Genomic DNA, 24,786 nt, shown 5'->3' on the forward strand with positions numbered 1-24,786 from the left:
GCAGCTTAAAACTGTTATAATGTAATAGCCAAGCATGTGCTTACCTAAATAAAAATAAGTGAAAAGTACCACTAAATTAAGATGAAACCACAACTTAAGGGGGATTTTGAAAAAGGAGCCACAAACATTAGACTAAAAATAAGACTTTGATTTAAAATGAGTAAACTTTATGGTATGGTAAACTGGTACCTCAAAGTTATTTAAAAAAGGCTTCTAAACTCAATGTTGGAGAATTATTTAAAAATTTCAGAGAAAGTAAAATGCATCTATCCAACAGCATGAAATAGTTTTAAATAGCACAGTTTTTACCTGTTAGTTTTATTTGGGTTATAATCGTAAGATTCCTTAATTGCATTCATCATTCTCTTTGAATTGATCCTCCAAAGTTTAAGAGAGTGATCCATACCACAGGACATTATTTTTTCACCCAAAAGATCATAGTCCTGTATGTAAAACAGAAAAGCTTAAATATCCAAAATTGCCCAAAATTAAACTATCCAATTTTCATCTGATGTACAACATAATGAAAACCGTATTTCAAGTCATATACATACATTTTATCTATGTAGTCCATAAATCAGTTGATGCTGCTTTCAAGATTTTTTCAAGATTTATTTTAACTGATTTGTCATGATCACAATATGTGAGCTTATACAATATATAAGTAAATTATTTGAATTTAGTTTTATCTATTCAATTATCTTTAAATATTTCCTTTGATTTTGAAAGTAAACTGAATGAATTATTCATTATATATTACATGTATTATAAACTGAAACAATTATTCCATGACACAAAGACCTATGTAAGTTTTCTTTGTCCAACCCTGATTAAACAATGAAACTGACAGCTATATGTGAAACTATACAATGAGTCCTTGAACAAAACTGAAATTTTACTTTTATCTGTGTACCTAAGTAAAATACTTGTTATATAGGTTATAAGTTCACTTTTAAAAAGAAAAAAGGTAAAAAAAAAGGTCTAAAAAAGGGACAAGATATTTTAACTTTTTCATTTGCTACCTACTAATTTTGAAGACACATAACAGAACATCTATAATAACAACCTTATCCCACCTTATTTCATAGATAAAACAATGAGGCACCAAGATGCTATTTAATTTAGCACATGGTTCATGTGTTAAAATAAAACCTTTAAAAAAAGGAAAGATTTAAAAAAAAAAAAAAGGGAAGAAAACAGTACAGAGTTCTATTTGAGGAAGAGAATATTTTCTTTATTAATCTAGATATTTCTGTGTACTCCAACCTTTGAATTGGTCATGAATACTGTTTTACAAGAGCCTAAGGGTTTTAGGTTTGGTGTTCACTGAATTCACAAGTCTGGTTGCTGCTACTTCTAATTACCTGTCAACAGCAATAAGACACCCTTACGATCAGTAGCTCGAATTTATAATTTTTTTTTAATTTGTATTTATTTATGATAGTCACACACAGAGAGAGAGAGAGAGAGAGAGGCAAAGACATAGGCAGAGGGAGAAGCAGGCTCCATGCACCGGGAACCCGACGTGGGACTCGATCCCGGGTCTCCAGGATCGCGCCCTGGGCCAAAGGCAGGCGCCAAACTGCTACACCACCCAGGGATCCCTCGAATTTATAATTCTTAACGGATGGTGTCATGGCTTTTAGGACACAAAACCAGATGGGAGAATGCTACTGCAACTTTAGAAAATCCAAGGTGACAAGGTAGCTGAGGAGGTAGGTATGATTCTCCAAAGAATATAAACTCTAACTACAGGAATATTTAAGTCCTTTCAAATAAAACGCTACCTGCTTCAAAACATGGTGCCTCTTTACAGTTTAATAAAATACCAAAGACTTGTAAAACCACTAGATAAGCTATAAAATAAAATGTAAGTAAAGCTAAAATAATGTGAAAATACTAGCTGACCAAAAATATCATTATCATTAAAATGAATCAACAAATTATAAAACATAAAGATACCATGAAACCAAAGGGTTACCTGAAACTTAGTTTAAGCATAATAAAACAATTCCTAAAAATAGATCTTATATTTCAGCTTCAAATAAAAAATGAAAGCCGATCTCAATTGCTAAGCAGCTTAACCTTTTTCTTCAGTAATTGAGAAACAGCAAAACAAAAGTTACCTTGGTGATTTTTGATTGAACAAGTTCATGGTATTGTTTCATGAGATTCTAGGTGCTGGTATAAAGTGCAAGAGTACAGATAAAGCACAAAGAGCCTTACTTGCTTTATTCCTTCATCTGTAAACTAAAAACCTTATTATGTTCCAAGTAAATAAAATGAGTGGCTGGCAGACTATATGAAACCAACCATATGCTTTCATGTCAGAGTTCCATGAGGATTGTTCAGAGCTCTGTACACCTGATGGTCACTGCCCTGCAGCTTTCAACTTACAGCACTCAGAACTTCATCTCTGTGCCCTTCTACGCCTCCAAATATCGCCACCAGAGTGTCTGTCTGGATATTCCACAATCGTAAGGCATGATCTAGACATAAAAAGAATTAAAATGGACTTTTATCCTTCATTTACTCTGGACTCTCAAAACCTCTGTAAAGAAGTAAAAACTACAAAAGTTTGGACTTCAGCAATACACAGGGAGGACTGGGAATGTAATCTACATTATATAACTGCTTAAAAAATTTACATCAACATGCAGACTTAAGTATGAGCTCAAACTTTTCAGATCAGAAAGAAATATCTATGTCGTCTTAAAATATGTTTAGCTTATTTACCTCAAATCATATCCTAATTTGATGGACTCATGCTCCTGAGATAATACTTAGAGATTTGACTTAGGTTTCACATTGAAACTTACATGTCACAGAGTAAGATACTCTATGACAGAGTAAGATAAAGCTTTTTCCTCCACAGAATCCACATTTACAAATTGAAGGGGACTGCAAGATTTCTAAAGTAAACCCAAAATAGGATTAAAAACTACATACACCACAACAAGCTTTTATAGTATTATAGACCTCCTAGAAATATAACTGTAATTTGAACAATCTCATTTTCCACTAAACATTAGCAGCAAAATATATAGCAACAACATAAAAATGTATTCTGTGAAATATAACAATGCCTATACTATATATGAATATTAACATATTCCATACACTAGAAGGCAATTATAAATTGTGTTTAATAGTAGAAATTAACATTGCTGTAAAAATTATTTCTTGATTCCAATTGTGTACAATTTTTTGTGTAGACACTTGTTTTCATTTTTCTTGACTACATACACACACAGCAATAGTATTTCTACGTTTAACCTTTTGAGGAACTGCTAGACTGTTTTTTTTTTCCAATAAAATAGTATCTACTTTTAATCAGTGATGTTTGATTCCTTCTTTAATTCCTTCTTTAATTTAAAAAGGCGATCATATTTTAATTAATGGTCTATAACAGCATGTGCAGCCATGGTATAACCTATATGACATTTTCACAAGGCACTGTTGCTTGCTTTTTTGAAATCAGATGTCTCTAAATATATGGTCTAAACAAAATATATAGCCCGATTATGATACAACTTAGAAACTAAAAGAACACAGGAAATTTTATTGTAACATATTGGAAAGCTTAATATTTAACAAAAGCAGCTCCCAAAATTTTCTGGACCTATGTTTCTACATTTGCAGATCATTATGGTAATTAAACTGTAGGAAATGCCACTGTTTTTTTATGGTCTTAGATTATCTATTCATGTTACTATGATACTTTTGTGAAGTTGATTAAGTGCTGAGTATTAGACTAAGGGTCTTAGCAGGCTCAAAGGACAAAAATCAGACCTTGAATGAAGTTTGAATTAATCCAGGTCGCCATTTGCTTAGGTTTTGATAATAGTCCACCCAAAATAGCATGACTAATAGAAATTTTTATATCTGAGTGATATTCCTGCCAGCAGCACCAACTGTTGAATGTTAAATATGAGTTTTGCAAGGTTAGACTGGTTTTTAAGGGAGATATATTTTACTTTCCCACCAGCAATGTGTAAGGGGCTTCAAACTTATCTACCTCTTAGTCAACATATGTTACTGCCTTTTTGATTACTGTCAAAACCCTAGTAGGTATAAAGTGGTCTCATTGTGTGGGTTTTTTTTTTTTTTAAGATTTTATTTATTTATCCATGAGAGACACAGTGAGAGAGAGGCAGAGACACAAGGAGAGGGAAAAGCAGGCTCCACGCCAAGAAGCCTGATGTGGGACTCAATCCCGGGATCCCAGGATCACGCCCTGAGCCAAAGGCAGATGCCCAACTGCCAAGCCACCCAGATGTCCCTCTCATTGTGTTTTTGATTTGTATTTCCCTAATGAAACGATATTATGCATTTTTTCATGTGCTCACTGGACATTTGTGTATATTCTTTAGAAAGTCTGTTCTACACCTTTGTCCATTTTTTAAAGGGTTGTCTTGCTGAATTTTAAGAGCTCTTGATACAAATCCCTTATTAGATCTATAACTGTAGGTTATCTTTACACTTACTGACACAACAGAGCAAGAGCTGGGTTAGAGAGCTGTAATATTTAGAAAGTGTGGCATTATGACCTATATCACTTGTAAAGAAATACTTGGGCCCAGCTATTATCAAGAAAAGAGAAAAAGTTATCAACTCTTCTTAGATGTTGATTTCCAAACTTAAGCCTTGGTAGATAACGAAAAATCACACAGAAGCATTTTCATGGAAGAGTTTTGATTTGAGAACATTTTTTAGTACCTGCAGATTGTGAGGGAAGGTTACAGGTTTGACAAGCCTTTAAGAATAAACTTGACTAGAATAATAATGTAGAAAAAGAGAAAAGGCAATCAAGAACAGAGTGTAGAAATAAGAACACAGCTGATTTCAGAAAGCTCAGAAATTAGTAAAAGGCTTCTCTGAACCCTGAATAACTTCTATTCCCAACATAAGCATATAGAGCAAGGCAGGGCTTTTTCTTTACATGTATGGGAAATATTTCAAAGAGCTTATGCTGGAGAACTTAGCATTTTAAGGAATTCTATTAGAGAATCCTTTATAAAACAAAAACTTTATACATGAAAAAGCAAAACAGATTTTCAGATGCATTATTTCTAACTACATGGCTGGTCAGTGATAAGAGGACTTGCTAAACTATTTTAAGAATTCTTAATATTATAACTTTGGTGATCTGCCACTTAAAAATTAATATAGCTTAAAATAATCCAATTGAGGATAAATGATGATAATGCACTATCGTGATTAAGGTTGATACATGCTTAATCTTCAGTACCAATTATTTTATCTATGTCTGATATTAAAAGCATATTTCATGGTCTTTTTACCTAATTTTGGACCTGGGGATGCTAACATAGCCTGACATTCTATTAAAATGTATTTTGTGGGCAACCCTGGTGGCTCAGTGGTTTAGCGCCACCTTCAGCCGAGGGCCTGGTCCTGGAGACCAGGGATCGAGTCCCGCGTCCGGCTCCCTGCATGGAGCCTGCTTCTCCCTCTGCCTGTGTCTCTGCCTCTCTCTCTCTGTGTCTATCATGAATAAATAAATAAAATTTAAAAATAAATAAATAAAAAATAATAAATAAAAAATAAAATGTATTTTGTAAGTTCATTTTTTAAAAACAGATTTCATTTATTTATTCATGAGACACACACAGAGGCAGAGACACAGGCAGAGGGAGAAGCAGGCTCCATGCAGGGAACTTGATGTGGGACTCGATACAGCGACCACGGGTACACGACTTGAGCTGAAGGCAGATGCTCAACCGCTGAGCCACTGAGGCGTCCCTACTTTATAATTCTTTTCAAGTTTGGCTGTTGGTTTTTTTCTTTTCTAGTACCTTAGAACTCTTTGTCCCTTAAAAAATAATTCCCAAATAAATAGGACTAAAGAAACATTTGCTTCTCTTACCTTTACTTACTGAGAGGAGAAGATTTGGATCTCTTGGGTGGAATTTCAGCTCATTGATAGCATTTCCATGGCCAACATAATGCTACAATAAATTTATAACATTCAACTTTCATATTAAAATCAATAAATTCTTTCATTAATCTTAAGAGAATGGAAAAATAGTTTCACTTAAAGTAGTGGTTCTCAACCCTGGCTGCATATTAAAATCAACGGACAAAGTCAAAGGAAAAAAAAGATGCTTAAGTCTTGTACCTGCAGGTACTCTGATTGGACTGGATCAGCTAGGACCCAGGCAAGGATTTAAAAGATACTGAGGTGATTCTAATGTGCCCCAGAGTTAAAAACTTCTGATTAAGGTGATTTGCAAAACTTCTTAGTATCAAATTCCCAGGTTTCACCTTTCAGTTAGTTCTTTACATCCCTGATCAGGATATTTGGAAAAAGTACTTACTCTTCCCCTATAGTTCATATAGACCCTTTCAGAATACAGCAAGGCAGAAGAGAAATTACTTTTTTTTTTTTAAATTGCAAATAATAAAAACTTCCCGCTTATTCCTTAATTTGTATTATCAAATGTAACAAAGGTCTCAAAAGACTTGTCTAAAAGAAGCAAAAAGCAAAAAAAGTACAAATCAAGATTGTAAGATATTGATTCCACTAGCTTTCAATTAAAAATGACACATTTTCACACAATTTTCTGTATTCAAAAAAGTGTGTATATAATTTAACCAAAAACCTACCTTTATGCACTGCATTGTTATGGGATTAATTATCCTAATTATGCCTCTAGATCCAGCCACTGCCAGCAAAGGATGGCTTGTATTACTATCATATGTCCATGCACAAGTATAAAAGTTTTCATCAGCCTAAGAAATGCCAGTTAAGAAACAGAATTTGTTTTTGAAAAGTAAACATGTCAACGATTATAGTATAATACATGGAAACCTCTAAAGAAATGCTCAAGTTTTTGACACAGGAGTTCTCGTTTCTCCTTACACAACCATATTTAAACAATGGACATTTTAGGTTTACAATCTATACCATGCGGTCAAACAAAGCCAGTCCTTCCATTCAGTTTTGATGATTATTTAGATCCCTGCATAAATACTCCACTGTCATTTGAAAGCAACCATAGACAATATGCAAAAGAATGAGTATAGCTGTGTCCCAGTAAAATTTTATTTACAAAGACAGGTAGCTAGCCCCACAGGCTAGAACTTGCTAACCCTTTTTATCTCAATACTTCTGACTATGCCTTGCTAGATAAAGAGTTAACTGTTTAGTTTTCCACCTTTTCCTGTGAGAAACTTTCCCAACATGGTTACAGGTCACTTCTTTCTGCATAAACTACAGAAGAATGAATATCCTTTCCTTTTCTTGTTTGCTAGGTTTTCAAATGGATCTGAAAGAAATACCATATCATCAACCTTTGTCTAACTTTCGGCTTTTTAAATCTTTCTTTTTCTTTAGGTACTCATGTTTTGCAGTATTTTATTTCCTAAACAAACAGCACATTTACTTTTTCCCTATAGGCTTTGTTGTTCAAGTACTTGGTATGAGTGCCAGTCACAGCTTCTTATCGGCCCCTATTTATTAATATTAACTACTCTGAAGTGATAAAATTCTAAGCAAGGTCAAAGAAACAAGACGTTTTAGCTACTCTGCTATCATTTCTATTACCAGATTTTCAAAGCACATCTTCAGGCACCTCTATCCACTCATATCCACCTTTCAATGCATTTCTAGGGATCAGGAAAATTAGATAAACTAGGTATGACAAATTTCTTGGGTGATAGTTAAGAAACAGCACTGGTTAAAGAAAGGACACCATAACTTTGGGAACTACGAAAAAGTTTTGGTGCACTTATTAAAAGTCAATTTCTTTAGCCAAAGATATTGAAAACCCAAGAAAGGATACATCAGCATCCACATAAGACTGCAACAACCGGATTTCTCCTTGTGAGTGACATTCATATAAGGTAACCTAATAAAAACAAAAATATAGTAAATTGCATCTCAAATACAGAAACCACAATTTCTTCACCTTTGAAACATATTTTAGTCACAGATGTCTTAAAGATACTACAGAAATTGCTTTAGAATAGCTTCTTTAAACTGAAGGAAGCATTTATAGGGATCCCTGGGTGGCGCAGCGGTTTGGCGCCTGCCTTTGGCCCAGGGTGCGATCCTGGAGACCTAGGATCGAATCCCACGTCAGGCTCCCGGTGCATGGAGCCTGCTTCTCCCTCTGCCTATGTCTCTGCCTCTCTCTCTCTCTGTGACTATCATAAATAAATAAAAATTAAAAAAAAAAAATTTAAAAAAAGGAAGCATTTATAAAGCCTAATGTATTACATAATTTCCTTAGTATAATAAATATTGTAGCAATAATAATGGTTTCTATTTCCAATAGATCTAATTTAAATTTAGATCTCATTCATGTAATTGCACCGACTCTTCAAAGTGAATACAGTTGAATTCCTCAAAGTAAAATTGTAGTTTATCATTTTTTAAATCAAGTTCTTAAAGTCTTTGGTAGTTTATGAATACTTACATATTAATTACAAATAATAAAGTCTATAATTTGCCTACTAAGTTTTTCTCATGAACACAGCTCATTAAATATTAACTTTCTGATGTATGGCTGTCCTTTTATTTGCTGTATATTCTAAAGTTAATATATAAACTATATACAATTAAAACTTTAATAAATTTTCTATTTTTCTTACAGATTATAGTCATGTTAGCAATACTTATTAATTTTAACAGATCCTATAAATCATCTATCACTGCCTATAAAATTAATAAAATCACTCTAATAGTCTAAAAAATATTCCTTATGAGTGCTAAACTAGTTTATGTCCTAGAATTTTGTGGAGTTTTTTTTTTTTTTTTTCTTTAAAAAAGTCCGGAGATGCCTGGGTGGCGCAGCGGTTCAGCGTCTGTCTGCCGTGTGGCTCAGCGCAGGATCCCCAGGATCCGGGAATCCGGGATTGAGTCCCACACATTCAGCTCCTTGCAGGGGAGCCTGCTTTTCCCTCTGCCTGTTTCTCTGCCTCTCTCTCTCTCATGAATATATAAAATCTTAAAAACAAACAAAAATCCAAACAGAATTTTTTGTAAAAATTCAGTAAACTATCCAATGGCCTTTCATGTCATTTTAAATGAAACTAGGGATACTTTCTGTTAGAATACCTGGAACATTTAAATAAGTATATTGAAGCACTACTTATAATTAATTCTATTATCATGGCCAAGTTAGTGAAGTATAATCTTAGGTTTATAGTTATGTCTTAAAAATAGATTCATATCAAAGCACTTATGTTCCCAACTAGGAAAAAATAACCTAATCTTTTTCTTGAACCTGTATCTTTCCCCATGACTTTTTTTCCCCCAAAGAATTTAGGAACCAGACAACTATAAGAAGCCATGTATCACAAGCCACATTTGGCTAAACACCAAAAAAAGCTATTATTCCATGTTATCAATTGCAGTAGCCAAGTTTCAAATTTTCAGTATTTCAACAACCTAGTAAAAGCACCAGAGCCTTAAATGTAATGAAACTTTCCTTAAAGAAAGTTTTATAGAAAACTACCTGAAGCCAAATTTTACTTTTTAGAAAAATGGAATAGAAAGGATCTAGCCCAGAATGGATGCATGTGTTTACTATGTTTCTTAAACTTGTAGGGAAAAAAAAACTTGAAAATATGCTGACATTTGAAAAATACAGAGTTCACAACTCTCTTGTAAGGTTACTTTGTTTGAAAACAGAATACCAACACTTGAGAAACAAAAATCAAATATAGAAAACAGTATGCATTAAAATCACATTCTTTTATTGCCTAAGAAGCTTAATACAACTACTAAAGAAGCATAAAATTTTATTTTACTCAAAGTAACAATGTATGGATCATCTCTCAGATTCACTCCTCTTCACCTCTTAAGCTAAAGGCAGAGGAAGTAACTTGTATTTGTTGTTAAACGGTATCTAATCATTCTATTTCCTCAGTTTTTCTTTTTCCAAACCTAACAACTAATTTCTATTTCCTCAGTTTTTCTTTTTCCAAACCTAACAACTAATTTCTATTTCCTCAGTTTTTCTTTTTCCAAACCTAACAACTAATTTCTATGGTATTTCTCCTAATTCCTAGTATAGTATTAATGGATAACCAGAATGTTAGCTAATGCAAACTTAAGAGGACAATTTTCCCTAAGGACTAAGGAATCTTCCAGTTCTCCATTCATCTGGAAGTCAACAGAATAAATAAGTCTTTGCAGTCCACCAGTTCAGCCCCTATTTAAACTAAAAAGTTCAAAATGGTTTATGTTAAAATGTGTCACCATGTTTCTTCCATACACTTCTCTCAGTTCAAGATACTTTTTGGCTTCTTTAAATAAAAATAAATCTAACATGTTTATTGCAAATAGTTAAAATACTTTCAAAAAAAAAAAATACTTTCAATACCTAATATATAAGCCACTGGATTATGCTTTGAATTTACAGAGAGCCACTAAGATTATTATTTTTAAGAAACTACAGACTTTATATCCTAATTTGAATGATACACAAAAACAGGAATCAATTTTTTCAGCCATTCAAAATGAAATATTAATGAGAACAAAATATAAACAGAAAGCTGTTTCATAAACAACTGAGAGTAATAAATGAAATAAAGACGTATTGTCAGTCATGTATACCAGGTTTCAACATTTTTAACTAGTTTGTGACAATTTCTAGAATATTACATAAGGAATGTTAGTAAACCAGCTATGCCAAATTTACTTCACGATAATTACACTTCAATATTATAACATTGAAGTCTAATAATCAAACCAAATGCCAAACAGACCCCTGAACACTCACTCTGTTGCTTCCTACAGTTGCAAACACTAATGGATCTCCTTCTTTACTGTGCCAGTTAAACTGTACTCCAAATAATGGTTGATTATGATCTTCCTATAAAAAAAAATCATAAAAGAAAAATTACTATAATTTAGAAACAAAAGAATGGTGAACTGACCATTTCATTTCCCCTTAAACTCCTCCCACACCTGCCACAAAATGTAGGCCACTATTTAAAGTAGAGATCAGGAAATGAGAACTCATCTGTGAAAACACTTCGATATTTGCCTTCTGTTTTCTTAAACCCAATCATATTCTGATCAAAATTAAACTGGATAATTATCATTGATGCATTTAATCTCTTGGGACATACGGACATTAACTTTTGTTTCCCAAACAGGAAATGAACAAATATACTAAAAGTTAATACAGCTTCTCTAACACTCACTAAACCTTATTAGGTTTAATTTTTTTCCCCGTAAAATGAAGTATATCAGACTCCATTCAAATCACTGCTTTCCATTATTCCTATAGAAACAATTTCAAATAATCTTGGATTTGGGTCCAAAAAAAAATCCCAAATTTCATAACAAACAGTAATACCTGAGCAGTGTTGACCAGGGGAGACAAAGGACTGTAACATCAGTTACCAAGAGGCTATTATGGAGGTACATAAAATACAAGTACAGTTGAACCCTGAATGACACAGGTTGGAACTGCAGAGGTCCAATTAAACACATTTTTTTAAATACAGTACTATAAACGTATTTTCTTATGATTTTCTTAACATTTTTTTCTTTATGTTACTTTAAGAATGTAGTATAAAATACACACATGTACAAAAGAGGTGTTAATCAACTTTATGTTACTGGTAGGGTATATTACTGACTTCTGATCAACAAGAGGTTATATTAAGTAGTGAAGTTTGGGGGAATCCAAAATTAAACTTAGATTTTCTACTGCACAAAGGTGGGGGCAGAGCACTTCAAGCCTCAAGTTGTTCAAGGGTCAACAGTATTCACTTTTATTCACAATATTATTTTTCAGCCTTAGACTTTTACTGTCAATCTCCTGGCACTGAACATTAACTTTCACATTCACCTTTAACAACCTTCATTTCTCATTCTTTAAGTCACAGCTTTAGGTTTTTGAAATATTTAATCATTTTAAACAGGAAAACCAACACCTCCCAAACATACTACCTAGAAATAGGTTAAAATAACTATTAACACAAAACTATAATAGACACTTTGCTTAAAAAAAAAAAAAAAAAAAAAAAAAAAAATACAGGGACGCCTGAATGGCTCAGAGGTTGAACGCCTGCCTTCCGTCCAGGGCATAATCCTGAAGTCCCCAATGAAGTCCCACATCAGGCTCCCTGCATGGAGCCTGCCCCTTTCTCTCTGTGTCTCTCATGAATAAATAAATAAATAAAATAAAAATACGGAAATTAATTTCCCTCCATTTAAGAGAATATAATTTGACACACTGAGCAATGTATTTTGCTACACAGACAGGAAAATTAATTTCCATATAGCCAGAGTTTTTTATGCTTTCTGAATATTTACCACAAATGATAAGGATTAAATATTTAAAAACTGCACGAAAACATCTGTTTCAATTTATGTTGACTGAAAGTTAATAGATCACATTCAGTTCTTTTTAGTAGCGGCATCAAGAAGTGGCTTTGTTTGAAAGTTTTAATCAAAATACAAAGAATAACACATTCCAAAATCTTTTATCTTAATACAAATAAAAAAGAAAACCCAGTACGTAATACTAGGTATTACCCATTTAAATTAAAACAAATAAAGCAAAACAAATTTAATAACTATGCAGTCTAGGCAACAACAAAAACCTTCAAAATACTTTTTAAAAAATTTAAAACTTGACAAAGTATCTGAGCAGAAAATGTTTACCACTGAAAATTATTCTGAAGGCGAGCACTCAGACTACAGGATCTGTCTTTCTGCACATACCTTGAGACTATTTACACACTTGAAAGAATATTTGCATTTCTTTGACTTCCATTTTCCCTTCCCCCAACTTTTCCTTCCAGGAGCATTTGGTGTATTTGTAGGTGTATCAGGGCGTTCAGTGTTGGTACCACTTTCTATACTGACAGCATCATCCTGTAACCAGTAAATTAGGAAAAATTACATGATACAGCAATACTGTAACAGCAAATGACTTTGTGCTGGGTAGCTGACTGACCCAGAAGTAGTAATTAACAAATTCTACAAGAAATGGAAAAAATGATTCCTATCTCCAAATAAGGATAAAAAGCAAACCAGTTACACATTATTTGTGGATTTTGGGTATTTCAGCAATAATATAAACAAGAAAAGCTCATCAGAGTAATAGTAAGAATAATATTGCCTTTAAATAATAGAGCACGGTTCTATGCCAGCCACCTTAATACACTGGCTCATTTCATGTTTACAACTCTTCACAGAAGGTACTTTTAGATAAGGAAGTGTTGTTTAGAAAGCTTAAGTGGTCTCTTGCTGCTTAGGGTTGCTGGGATTCCAACCAAAGCTGTGACTCCTAAATCTGACTCAACTACATGTCTTCATAATTCATTTGACCGCTGCTCAGCTTGGAATACAGTGGTCAGTGGCCCTCTGAGGATCAGGGAGTACTACTGCCTCTTATTCTAGATACAGTTTCTGAAAATCCTGTTATCATTCAAATTACGCTTAATCAGGATACGACCATTTAGGATTTCTTTAAAATCTTACATATTCTGTGCTATTTACAAGTGACATTTGCCTCACAGCTCTTATGTAATAATGCTTATATAGAATTCCAGAAACTCTCTATACTTAAAGTCCTTCCAAATGTAGAAATGACTGCAGAAAATCATGAAAATTCACTTAATGTATACCCTATCTCCAGTCTCCAAAATACATTCATGGCTCTTTAATCTAAGATTTAACTACCTCCTCTGACTACAGATTTCAGTGTGTTCTTTGGAATAAAGAGATTTCTTTAAACCTATTGCCTTAGGGTAATAGTTCCTAAACTCACTCCAGAGGAAGCCTTTTTTTCAAGGAATGCCTGTTAATATCTATTAAAACAAGTCTAGGAAACACTGCCTTAGGGGGTAGTTCTAAATGACTGCCTCTGAGTTTTATATTTACAGAAGTTTCAAAAATTAACGGGAGTGTCCAAAAGCATATAAAAAATTCATACTAATTCACCTAAAAACAGGATGGTATTATACAGTTATTCTTGGGGATACTTTTCAAAATTTCAAACGGTCCTACCTTTAAAAAAAAACAAAAAAGACAACACTAATTATTCTTGAATGTATCAATTAGGATAAAAAATTGGATAGATGGGACACAGTAAGTGTTCAACATTTGAATTGTAATTTAATGTAAATACAATCAGACAAAAAAAATGTAAAATTCTAAAGTTCAGTTCCTAGGCTGAAATCACGGTTTATATCTCTATTTCTCACCCTCTTTCCCAGTTTCACATAGTTAACATCTAGTGTAGAAAATAACCAACCTTCAGTGAAAAACTATGTACTATCTATAGCACACCTTTCCATGATATCAGATTCTAGCCCTCTTCATTGCCTTTGAACAACCTTAAAATTCATTTTATATTGTGGATAACTGAGGAAGAGGTTCAAAATGCCTTCCCTTCCACTCTCTAAAAAACTTTTGCCTCCATCTGCAATTTCACCTCTCCATTCCTTTAATGCATAAATGTATATTATTTGACTTAAACTTGCCTGGTTCTCTCATATGAGTAAATAAAAATTAACATGTTTCACTTACCTTTTTCTGAAAATTGTCTTTTAACACTAGAGAAGTAAAATAATAAGACTGACATTTATTCACCGGCTTCTTTACATTCTGGCCCAAAATTCAACTGCAAGTCAAGAAACCACACGAAACACTGTTTTGTTTAACTTACTCATCTCCAAAGGAAAATCACGAAGGAATCCAATGGAAATGCAACAGTCACAATGCTTTAATTTTATCTTTAAATTAAAATCAAACCTTTGCTGAGTATCTGTGTATAGGCTGACTTCCACCTTGGCACCTCCTCAAGATACAAAAAGATGATATGGCACTACCATCTTTTTTTGCCCAACGAGGAAACAGTAATTTGTCCCTTAATCTTGCCACAGGTTACTTAAGCCAAGTATAAATCTCTAGATTCATCCCTGTACTAGGCAACCATTAATACTCTTCCAGAAGTGAAATAAATACTCTGCAGTCATTAAGACCTTTATAAATTCAATAAAATGGCATATACATATACAAAACCCCTAAAATACGTCCTTTCAATTCTTTGATTCACATCCACAGTAATAATTGCTCAGGTTACCTTAACTCCCAACTCAAAAACACCACATTCTTTACTCACTTGCTTTTGGCTTTTCATTATTCACTTTCCTCAAGAGTAAGACCACTACTACCCCTGTTAGCTTTCTCTGAACTTAATTTTCTACAGTGTTCTTTACTGCCTTTCCTCACTGCTTCCCTCTAACCCATGTCCTCATTTAGGGTTGCTGGGTGGAATTCACAGGGCCTGTGAATTTAAATGGCAAAAACAAACAAACCTACTTAATTTTCACCATCTTTAACTGAAATTTAGCATTTCCTTCTATTAAAAGAAGGCAACATACATGCAAATACTACTATAGCTCTGACTTTCTCATCAGTGGAAATCAAATATTTTTATATTATTCTCGTAGTTGCAGATCTCAAAAAACTTGTTTATGACCATCGCTACTACCAGACCCTCCGCTTGATCCAGTTATTTAATGTGCTAATGAAGTAATTGGGGCAGACTAGCTCAGTAGGCAGGGCATGGGCTCAGGATCTCTGGGTTTTAGTTCCAGCCCCATGCTGCGTGAACAGATTACTTAAAAAAAAAATAAACTTAAAAAAAGTACTTATTTGAACATTTATATTAAAGCAACTTACTAAAACAAACCTTAAATTTGTTTTGAAGAACATTGTAATAACATTTCATCATTTTGTTAGTTTATTTGCAGCCTTATATACTGTATTTTATACATTAAAAAATGTTCTGAGAAGGCTACCCAAATGCATTGAGGTGTCCAAAGCACTAAAAAGGTTTAAAGTCCCTATTCAAATGAGAGAACCAAAACAAAAGCTTAATCCACTGTTTGGTGCCAAACAGCTTTAGAATGTAAAGAATATATCCTCGAGGGTCTACCAAAAAGGCTTTCAATTTATTAGGTCCCCTGAAATTTTCCTCAGTCTAAATAGAGTACTGACATTTTCATTACATTTCTGCTCGATTATTTAATATGTGCAAGGGCCAGAAGCATAAGTCTTCATAGTAATTAACTGTTGTATAGTACTTCAGAGTGGAGCAGGGACTCTTCTATGCAATTTACCTGTATTATCTCATTTAGTCCACACAAACACTCTTTGAGGTAAATAGCATTATTATCTCCATTTCTAAAAAAATTAAGAAAACTAGATCAAGTAGCTTGCTCAAGGTCAAGCAGCCAGTAAGCAGATTGAGAATTTTAACCTAACATGTGGATCCAATCTGTACTCCTAATGGCTCACCTAATTTGCCCAGAAATAAAACACGCTCCAAGGACTGAAATGAAGAGGGCCAAAAGCGTTAGAAAGCAATATATAAAATTGAGAAGTACAAACAGGAAAAAGATTTAAAGTAACGTTCAACACCTCAACTTTCCAGAAACTTCAAGTCCAAATCCCACAAACTACCTTTCTTCTGTCTACAAAAATTCTTTTCCATCTCTCCAGTGAAAATTTTGGTCATGACACCGTGCCATATGTAAGCCTCAGATAGTGATGTAACGATGTAGAATTTAGGAAATGGGTAAGACGGCGTTTATTCCTAAAACTGGACAAGCTGAAAAAAAAAAAATGAAAAAACAACACCCTCCCACAACACTTTGAAGGTTTTAAAAATATACTCAGATATTATTGCCATGCATGATGAAAATCCACATTTGGATAACTCTGAATTGTCGTTTTGCTGACCTTATTGGTATAAACTGAAAACTGAAAATTAATGTCACTTTAGTCATTCCTGGCGACTTACCTAAACACTAGAATGATTACCGAGATCCATTTCGGAGTTTTTAAAAAGAAAAACTCTGATTCCAAAATATCTTAGATTTGCGAAACGACGAGTCCACACCTGAAGCCATGTGTCTTTACCCACCGTTGCCTAAAATCTTCCAGGTCATCCCTCTACTCTAGTAAAACTTTAAAAATAGTAACCGATTCTTCCCATTACAGCAAAGGTGGTTTCCCTCCGACTCATAAGACGACCCTCTCAATTCTGCTCCGGAAGGAAAGCCGCCTGTCAGGGACGCCCCATCCATCCCCACCCACAGGGCAGGGGCAGACCTAAAATCCCATCTTCAGAGGAGTCACCCAAACCCCGTGAAGTTGAAGATGTAACTGCGCTTCCCGTGCTGGACAATCGGTAAGGGTCGAGGAGAGACACGATCCAATTCCTTCTTAAGAGTCGCTAACTCACGCTGGCTCCTCCTTCCAACTTTCTCAGAAAAACCTCTAAGTTGCCTTTTAAACTCCGGGAATCTCAGATCTGCACTCCCCCCGCCAAGCCTCCCAAAGGCCCCCCCGACCTCGCCCGGGGGTCTCAGCGCAGACCCCTCGGGACCCCCGCCCACCACGCTCTCTGAGCCCTCTCTCCTCCGCCAAGTTTCTGCTCGCTCTCGGCCCCCGCTCGAAGTCCCCGTAGAGACAAGTTCGATTTTCTCCTCCCCGCCCGCGTTTTCCTGAGGGTGACACCTCTCCCTCCCCCCACAGCAGCCACCCCGCCCGCCCCCACGCCGACAGTTTAAAAAAGAACTTAAAACTTTCATTCCGGAGTCCCGTCCGCACTGCTCTGGGCTACACTCACATTCTCGTCTCCAGAGAGGTCCGGGTTGCTGTTCTCGTCGCTACTCAGCTTCTGCTTCTTGGCCGCAGGCATGTCTGTTCCCGCCGGCGCTGTCGACACTTCCCTCTCGGACATATTCCTCCGCCTCCCTCCAGGTTCCTGCCGCCTAGGGCGGGGCCTCCGCCACACCGCCGTCAAGCAAGCCCGGCCGGAGCCTGCCGCAAAGTTGCCGCTGCCGCCGCCACCTCCACCGCTCCCCCCACTGTCGCAAACCGCGCCCAGCCGCCGAGGCGGGCGTGCGTGCGACCCCGCCACACTGCTGAAAAAGGGGCGCGCGTGCGCGCCCTCCCGCGCAGCTTCCTGGCTCGTTCCCTTTCCCTGCTCCCGTCTTGCCCTTTTCCCGCCGCCCTCCCGGCAGTTTGCACGGAGAGGTGGGATCCGTTGGCTGTCGAGAGCAGTATTTCGTACGTCCCCTTTCCCCACTGCCGTCTCGAAAAAGAAGAGGCGGAACTCAAAGGGATGCGCCCTCACCCCCTTCCTCCTTCCAAAGACGTTTCAGCCGCAATCGGCCCAATCGTTCGTTCCCCGACCCGCTGCAAGGACTCGAAAGTCTGTGGAATGGACTAGACCACCGATGTTCCAGGGGATGGGGGGAGATACGAGAAGTCACCTCTTGCTTTAGCGGCGTACGCCAAGTGTCCTTAATCTTGAGCTCGGAGGACAATACTCTCGCTTTATTCGGGGGGCTCTGGAAGGTCTAGTGTTTCGCTGTGGATAGGAGTTCGAAAACCGTGCAGTCCCTCTCACTTGCCTCCCCCATCTAGCAAGTGGAAGTTACCGACTCAGACCTGCGCATGCGCCGGGGCGTATTCTCGCGCTGGGTTGTCCAGACCCGCCTCCCGGGGCCCCTCCTCTCCGAAAGCTCGTCGGCCGGACCAGGTAGTCTTCCACCGGGTTTCCGTAGCCCGGGGTGGATTTCAAAGCACCAGCGAGGCGGACTGTCGGGATGCGTCCTAAATTCTTGAGGACTGTCTAAGCCGATGAATATTTATTTTAATCAGTGATGATTCTCACCCACTTGTGCCGATGTTGAGTATCATTTAAATTAGCAACATCCTGCTGTTATGATTCTAGACTCCAAGGAGTCGTATAGTCTAAAGTGCCCTTTTTAACAAGAAATTGTCAAGGCCCTGAACAACGCCAAGGCCTAAAAATCAGTAGTTATCTCCGACTGTGTATGACTGTGATACTTGACGGACAAAATTTTGAGGACACACCAGATACGAGAAAATTTTAGGGAAAGGCAGCAAAACTGTTATACTTCACCAAAATGTTTGTTCACTGTTAGTATATCTGGGCGCTTGACAGGTGTCAAGTAAAATTGGAGAAACTTGTGGATTTGTTAGATGGTTCATTAAGGCACATAAAGAAGCAGCAGGAAAGGAGAACCTTGACAAGAAGTAAAAGTAAAAGCCAGACCCTCACCCCCTTTTTGGTAGATTTTAGTTGGGACTAATCTTTCTGGGCCTCATTGACCTCATCTGTGAAAATGAGGAAATTGGAAGGGACCGGACACTTCCGGAGGACCTACTTGATACTACGTATTTTTTCTTTGTTAGACCTCATTACATCACCCAATGGGTAACCTGTTTAGACTGTCCCATCCATAAAATTCTTGTGTACTTTAATTACTTCTGCATTATGCCTTAAGAGAGAAGGTCAGTTTCATTATCTGCAGATTGGAAGTCACTTTTCCTTCGGAAACAAGGCGAGAACTTAGTTGAGTATGAAAAAAAAAAAAAAAAGGAAGGTAAGGCAAAGGCAGGGCACAATAAGAGGTCTTTGCAATGAAGACTCGGGAAAAATAGGAGGCTGAACAAAAATTAAAGTTCAAGTCTTAATAATAAGAATTGCAGGGTCGCCTGGGTGGCTCAGCATTTGCGTATCTGGCCCAGGGTGTGCTCCCGGGGTTCTGGGATCAAGTCCCACATCCGGCTCCCTGCGAGGAGCCTTCTTCTCCCTCTTCCTATGTCTCTGCCTCTCTCTGTCTTTCATGAATAAATACACAAAATAGTTTTTAAAAAATAAGAATTGCAGTTATTTGTTAAACTCTTCTAATATGCCAGGCATTCCTCAGTTAGAAAGAGATGAGATTGGTATGGAGTCAGCAACTGAGAAAGTAAGATGTGCTTAGTGTGACATTTTCATGGGCAGAGACAAACTTCCTGTCTGTTGAGAAGATTGTGAAATTTTGCTCTACAATTAAAGGATAGTCAACTAAAGCATTTACAACCCGAATTACACTGTGTGTCTGGGATCAGTGGGAACTGGAAAGTGGGAGTCAAATTCTGGTCATAAAATTAGGAAAGTTGCTGAACATTTCAATACAGGACACATATGGAAGGAAAATGCCTCTATGTATGCATGTTATCTGTAACAAAGCAAAAATGTTTTTAAAGAGTTATTAAAACTTGGAGGAATATTTTTTAAAAATTTTCTGATGAGTCAGGGATAATGAATGGAAATTAGTTAATGCTCATTAGTGTTAAAAAATTATTCTAACGCTTGTTAAAATAGTAAGGGACTTTATTCAGGACTATTGTAATGGGTATCATGACTATTGCCAATAGAAAAGAGTTAGGGCTCAACTCTGAAATGTAGCAAGCAAGGATGGAGATTTATAATCAGGGAACGGAGTTGGGGGTGAAGGAGTTTAGAACATACCACCCACAATATGCTTCTTTAGTATATCGGTTATTTTGAGCTGAGGTCACTTGAAAAAAAGCCTTTCTCTGAACTCCTCTTATCTGCCTAAAGACAGATCCTCCAAAGGAGCTCAACTGTCATAAATCCCCTACCCAGGAGTTTCATCAACCAGAGAAGATTGACTCTTATCACAGAAGAGGAGACTAGAAGTCACACCACACCCACACCAACTTTGTCACCAACTGTCATATCTCCCATCTATTGTAAGGGATCTTTAAAAAAATAATAATTTACTCTCATCTTTCAAAAAAAAAAATCATTTACTTTCTCTGTGTGAAATACATCTCCCAGCCCCTTCCCCCATTGATGGTATAAGCTCAAGTCTCACTACTTTTTGGGGTATTCACTTTTTGTTCCCTGTGATGCCCCTACGCATGTTATATTAAAATTAATAAATTGTATACCTTTTCTCCTGTTAATCTGCTTGTTATCACTTTATTTCATAGACTCAGTTATCCAACCTAGGAGGGTAAGAGGAAAGGCTTTTCCTCCACTGTGTGAGGGAGAGGGTAGGAGGTAGTGGAAACTTAGTAAAAATAAACATTCAGGGTAGGAGGATTCTTTCTAAACTGACTTGCCAGAGTGATCAGATATCCAGAGTTGGGGAAAAAAATTTGATCAGCTATCAACGGTGGAGATCAAAGGTGAAGATCAAAGACAGGTCCCAAGGACGAGGCCTACTTGAGAAGAGGGCTCAGAGGAGCCTGACTACCATTTGGTCAAGAGGAGAGTCTTTGTGACTAATCTAACATATATAATATATCATGCATCTTACTTGAAGTGCTATCCTCCTGGTATTTCTTAAATACAAAAGACTATTATTAAAAATCATAAATTTCTCGACACTGAATTACTGTGAGGGATTTCAGGAATCATTACAATTGGAGAAGTCTTACCACACACATTTTTACAAATGTGGAAACTATGACTTAGCATAGTTAAACAATTTGCACAAAGACACACAGCTTTTCAAAGTAGCAAAGCTAGGGATCATATTCATATATGATTGGTTGGAAAGCCAAAGCGCTTTTGCCTCAGAATAAAAAACCCAGGCAGCTCTAGATTTATGTAATTCTACTCATAGATCTTGGTCTTCAGACCACATAATCTTTTATACACTATCAAAGAACATTAAAAAGCTACCTAGCTTGGGACAGAAAGAAAACAACTAGAGAAACAAGGGAATCCAAATGAAGTCTGGAGTTCACTTAACAGTTATGGATATATTTTTGTTTTTTAATTTTGACAAATGTGCCATGGTAATATAAATGTTAACAACGAGGGAAACGGGTGTAAAGGAAGTCTTTATATTATCTTCACAACTTTTCTGTAAAACTATCCCCCACATGCCAAAACCCTATTTTTTCCCCAAATTTTTATTTGAATTCTAATTAGTTAACAAATAGTGAAGGGAAGTCTGAGTGGCTCAGTAGTTGAGCCTCTGCCTTTGGCTCTGGCTGTGAACTCTGAGTGATCAAGCGCTGAGATGAGTCCCGCGTGGAGCTCCCTGCAGGAAGCCTGCTTCTCCTCCCTCTATGTCTCTGCCTCTCTCTGTGTGTCTCTCATGAATAAATAAATAAAATCTTAAAAAAATAAAAAAAGTATAGTATAATATTAGTTTCAAGAGCAGAATTTAGTAATTCATCACTTACATATAACAGTGATCATCACAAGAGCCCTCCTTAATGCCCTTCACCAGTTTAGCTCATCCCCCAACCACCTTCCTCCATCAACCTTCAGTTTGTTGTCTAACATTAAGAGTCTCTTATGGGTTGCTTCCCTCTCTTTTTTTCAAAAACCCTATTAGAAAAATGTATCTCATATTCAACTATGGAGAATACCAGTCAGAAATACCCCTTAGCCTTCAAATAAAGGGTTGATTTATTTTGAAAAACTTTCAAAGATCATTTATTTATAAAGAAGAGAAATTTTACAGTCTTCCTTATTGTCTTCTAGTATTATGTAAGCTTCAAATCAGGAAATGAGTTTCAAAAGCTGAATTAAATCCTTCCCATTTCAGTTGAAGTCTATTTCTCATTCATTCAAATTTTTTTTGTCTCTTCTGCTTCATAAATAGCAGCTGTTCATCATCACTCATGCACTGTGTAATCATACGCTTGCAGATCCAGTTTTCTATGAACAGAACATCATATGGCTTCTTTGAACATTTTAAAATCAATCAGGAGGAATTTACTGAATGCCATTTATGTGCAAAGCATTATGGTAATTGTGTGTGTGGGGGGGTGGGGATTAAAAAGGGAAAAATAAGACACAGTCCCTGTCTTCAAAAACTCTTAATATTCTTCCAGCATTGAAAAATGTCTCATGGAGACTTTCTACCTACATTTTGAGAGTAGCTCTTCCAAGACAGTGCTGGTGCTGGAGTATAGCCATCAGAGTCATGGATTCTTTTTTTTTTTTTTTCTTTTTAAAGATTTTAATTATTTATTCATGAGAGACACAGAAAGAGAGGTAGAGACATAGGCAGAAGGAGAAGCAGACTCCCTGTGGGGAGCCTTATACAGGACTGGATCCCAGGACCTGGGGATCACAAAGTGATGCTCAATCACTGAGCCCCCCAGGCCCCCAGAGTCATGGATTCTCTTGTCAGCTCAGCAATTCTAAGCCTTAGGACCTTGCTTGACTCAGTATAATCCTGTCCCCAGCCTGCCTCTTCTAAAGGTCTCCAGCTGAGGGAGGGGATGCCTCTTCTCTCTTGGGCGTGTTAGCAGCTTCTGCATACCCATGCCCAACAGCACATCACAGGCTGTCTCTCCAGATCCAGGAGGTAGATGGGGTTTTGCTACCTCATCCCAGCTTTACAAGTGAAGGAAGGAAGTCAGGAAGATAGAGTGAGGAGCGGAGAGCATGTCACCAGGTGTGAGATATTCCTGGACTGAACTTGAATTACTTCTAATCAATAGCTTACATGGCATTCTTCTCTCCAAATGTCCCAAATGTATGTGATCTAATATCTTTGCCTCAATTAAAGTCTTCTGAAAGGAGATGCCCTATCATTACCAATGAGAGCTGTCGAGTTCCTTCATTTCCTGGTTTGGATAAGCTGCCCATTGCCTCAGTTGGCTAACTAAAGCCAAATGGAGCTGCCTCATTTTTCTTCCTCACACTTTTTTATTTTCCTAATGTTTTCTTTCTCTCAGCCTGATTTATCTTCTTTTCCAGTTGCTATGGATCTGTATAATATTTCCTTCATCTGTTATTAATACCGACCAGCTGCAATATAAGGGAAAACATAATCTGATTTCCTTGCACTTCCCCAAGATTTTATTTTTATTTTTTTAAAGATTTTATTTATTTATTTATTATTTATTTATTTATTTATTTATTCATGAGAGACACACACAGAGAGAGAGAGAGAGGCAGAGACACAGGAAGAGGGAGAAGCAGGCTCCATGCAGGAAGCCCAATGCAGGACTCATCCTGGGTCTCCAGGATCATGCCCTGAAGGCGGTGCTAAACCTCTGAGCCACCCAGGCCGCCCATTCCCCAAGATTTTATTTTATTTTATTTATTTTTTTCCCCAAGATTTTAGATTAATAGTTGAATGATTATATTCCCACACCACTGAAGAAAAACAGGTCAACTCCTCAGAAATGAACTTATGCTCTAAAACGTAAGTGATTTGCATGTAAATTATGATCTATCCAATATCTAAATCTAGGTGTCTTTAGGGAAGACTTTTTTAAACCATAAAAGCAGAGGTTGACAAATTACAGCTTGTAGAGGCTGCTTTTAGGCAACCAACGTGAGCAATGGAAACCTGAGTGTGGTAAAAGGGCCCACAGTGATGACCAGGCTGACTCAAACAGGCCCATTAGGTGACCCATGTCTAACCCTAATAAGCCCTAGCTGACTGATCGGTGACTTACACCTGGGCATTAGGCACCAAAAAAGGAAAATCCCATAGGTTCCCATACCTCCCCCTTCACTACAACTTCCCAGCACCTGGCAGACAGTCTCTCCTTTGCTGTCCTGCCTGCTGTCCCCTTGCAGTGTATTCAATAAATTTCTACATCCTTCACTTGGGTGATTTCTTTCACGGCCTGAGCCGCTGGCCTCCACCTAATTGGGTCACCCCACATTTGGTGGACTCTGCATTTGGTGGGGAGACTTGGCCAGTTGCTGCACTCCCTGGATTCTCCAGAAATTTCTCAGGACTTTCCCTTGGACCAATTCTAGCACTCCTTGAGGAATTGACAAACTCTGACAGAGACAAGCTCTCAGTGAGCATCTGAAGCCCCAGGGGGAACCAGCTGGACTTGCCTGAAAGGTTGAGGGCTTTCCTCTCTTGCCCTTTGGAAGGACTCTTCCCACCTTTTCCTTTCTCTTCCTGCCTTTCGTCAGTCTAACCCTGCTTATGGGTCAAATGTTTGGTGGCCACCTTTTG

At 36.9% G+C, this 24,786-nt stretch overlaps 1 protein-coding gene and 1 long non-coding RNA gene across 3 annotated transcripts in view; one reads left to right on the plus strand and one right to left on the minus strand.

The window, feature by feature from the left end:
• Positions 1-18,432, minus strand: part of EED (embryonic ectoderm development) — a 29,861-nt gene extending 11,429 nt beyond the window's left edge. For both annotated transcript variants that reach the window (XM_025419384.3, XM_025419383.3), the window contains exons 1-8: positions 17,634-18,432; positions 12,710-12,862; positions 10,752-10,844; positions 7,806-7,871; positions 6,628-6,753; positions 5,888-5,969; positions 2,398-2,489; positions 310-443 (exon numbers count right to left, since the gene is read on the minus strand). In XM_025419384.3, coding sequence (XP_025275169.1) covers positions 310-443; positions 2,398-2,489; positions 5,888-5,969; positions 6,628-6,753; positions 7,806-7,871; positions 10,752-10,844; positions 12,710-12,862; positions 17,634-17,747 — 860 coding nt within the window. In that variant the 5' untranslated portion in view covers positions 17,748-18,432. The remainder of the gene's footprint in view (positions 1-309; positions 444-2,397; positions 2,490-5,887; positions 5,970-6,627; positions 6,754-7,805; positions 7,872-10,751; positions 10,845-12,709; positions 12,863-17,633) is intronic.
• On the plus strand, positions 18,423-20,797 carry LOC112642063 (uncharacterized). The gene is made up of 2 exons (XR_007404796.1): positions 18,423-18,551; positions 20,430-20,797. It is a non-coding gene; the product is annotated as an uncharacterized LOC112642063 (long non-coding RNA).
• The last annotated feature ends 3,989 nt before the right edge of the window (positions 20,798-24,786 follow it).

Source organism: Canis lupus, chromosome 21 (genome assembly GCF_003254725.2).
Source record: "Canis lupus dingo isolate Sandy chromosome 21, ASM325472v2, whole genome shotgun sequence".
Taxonomy (NCBI): Eukaryota; Metazoa; Chordata; class Mammalia; order Carnivora; family Canidae; genus Canis; species Canis lupus.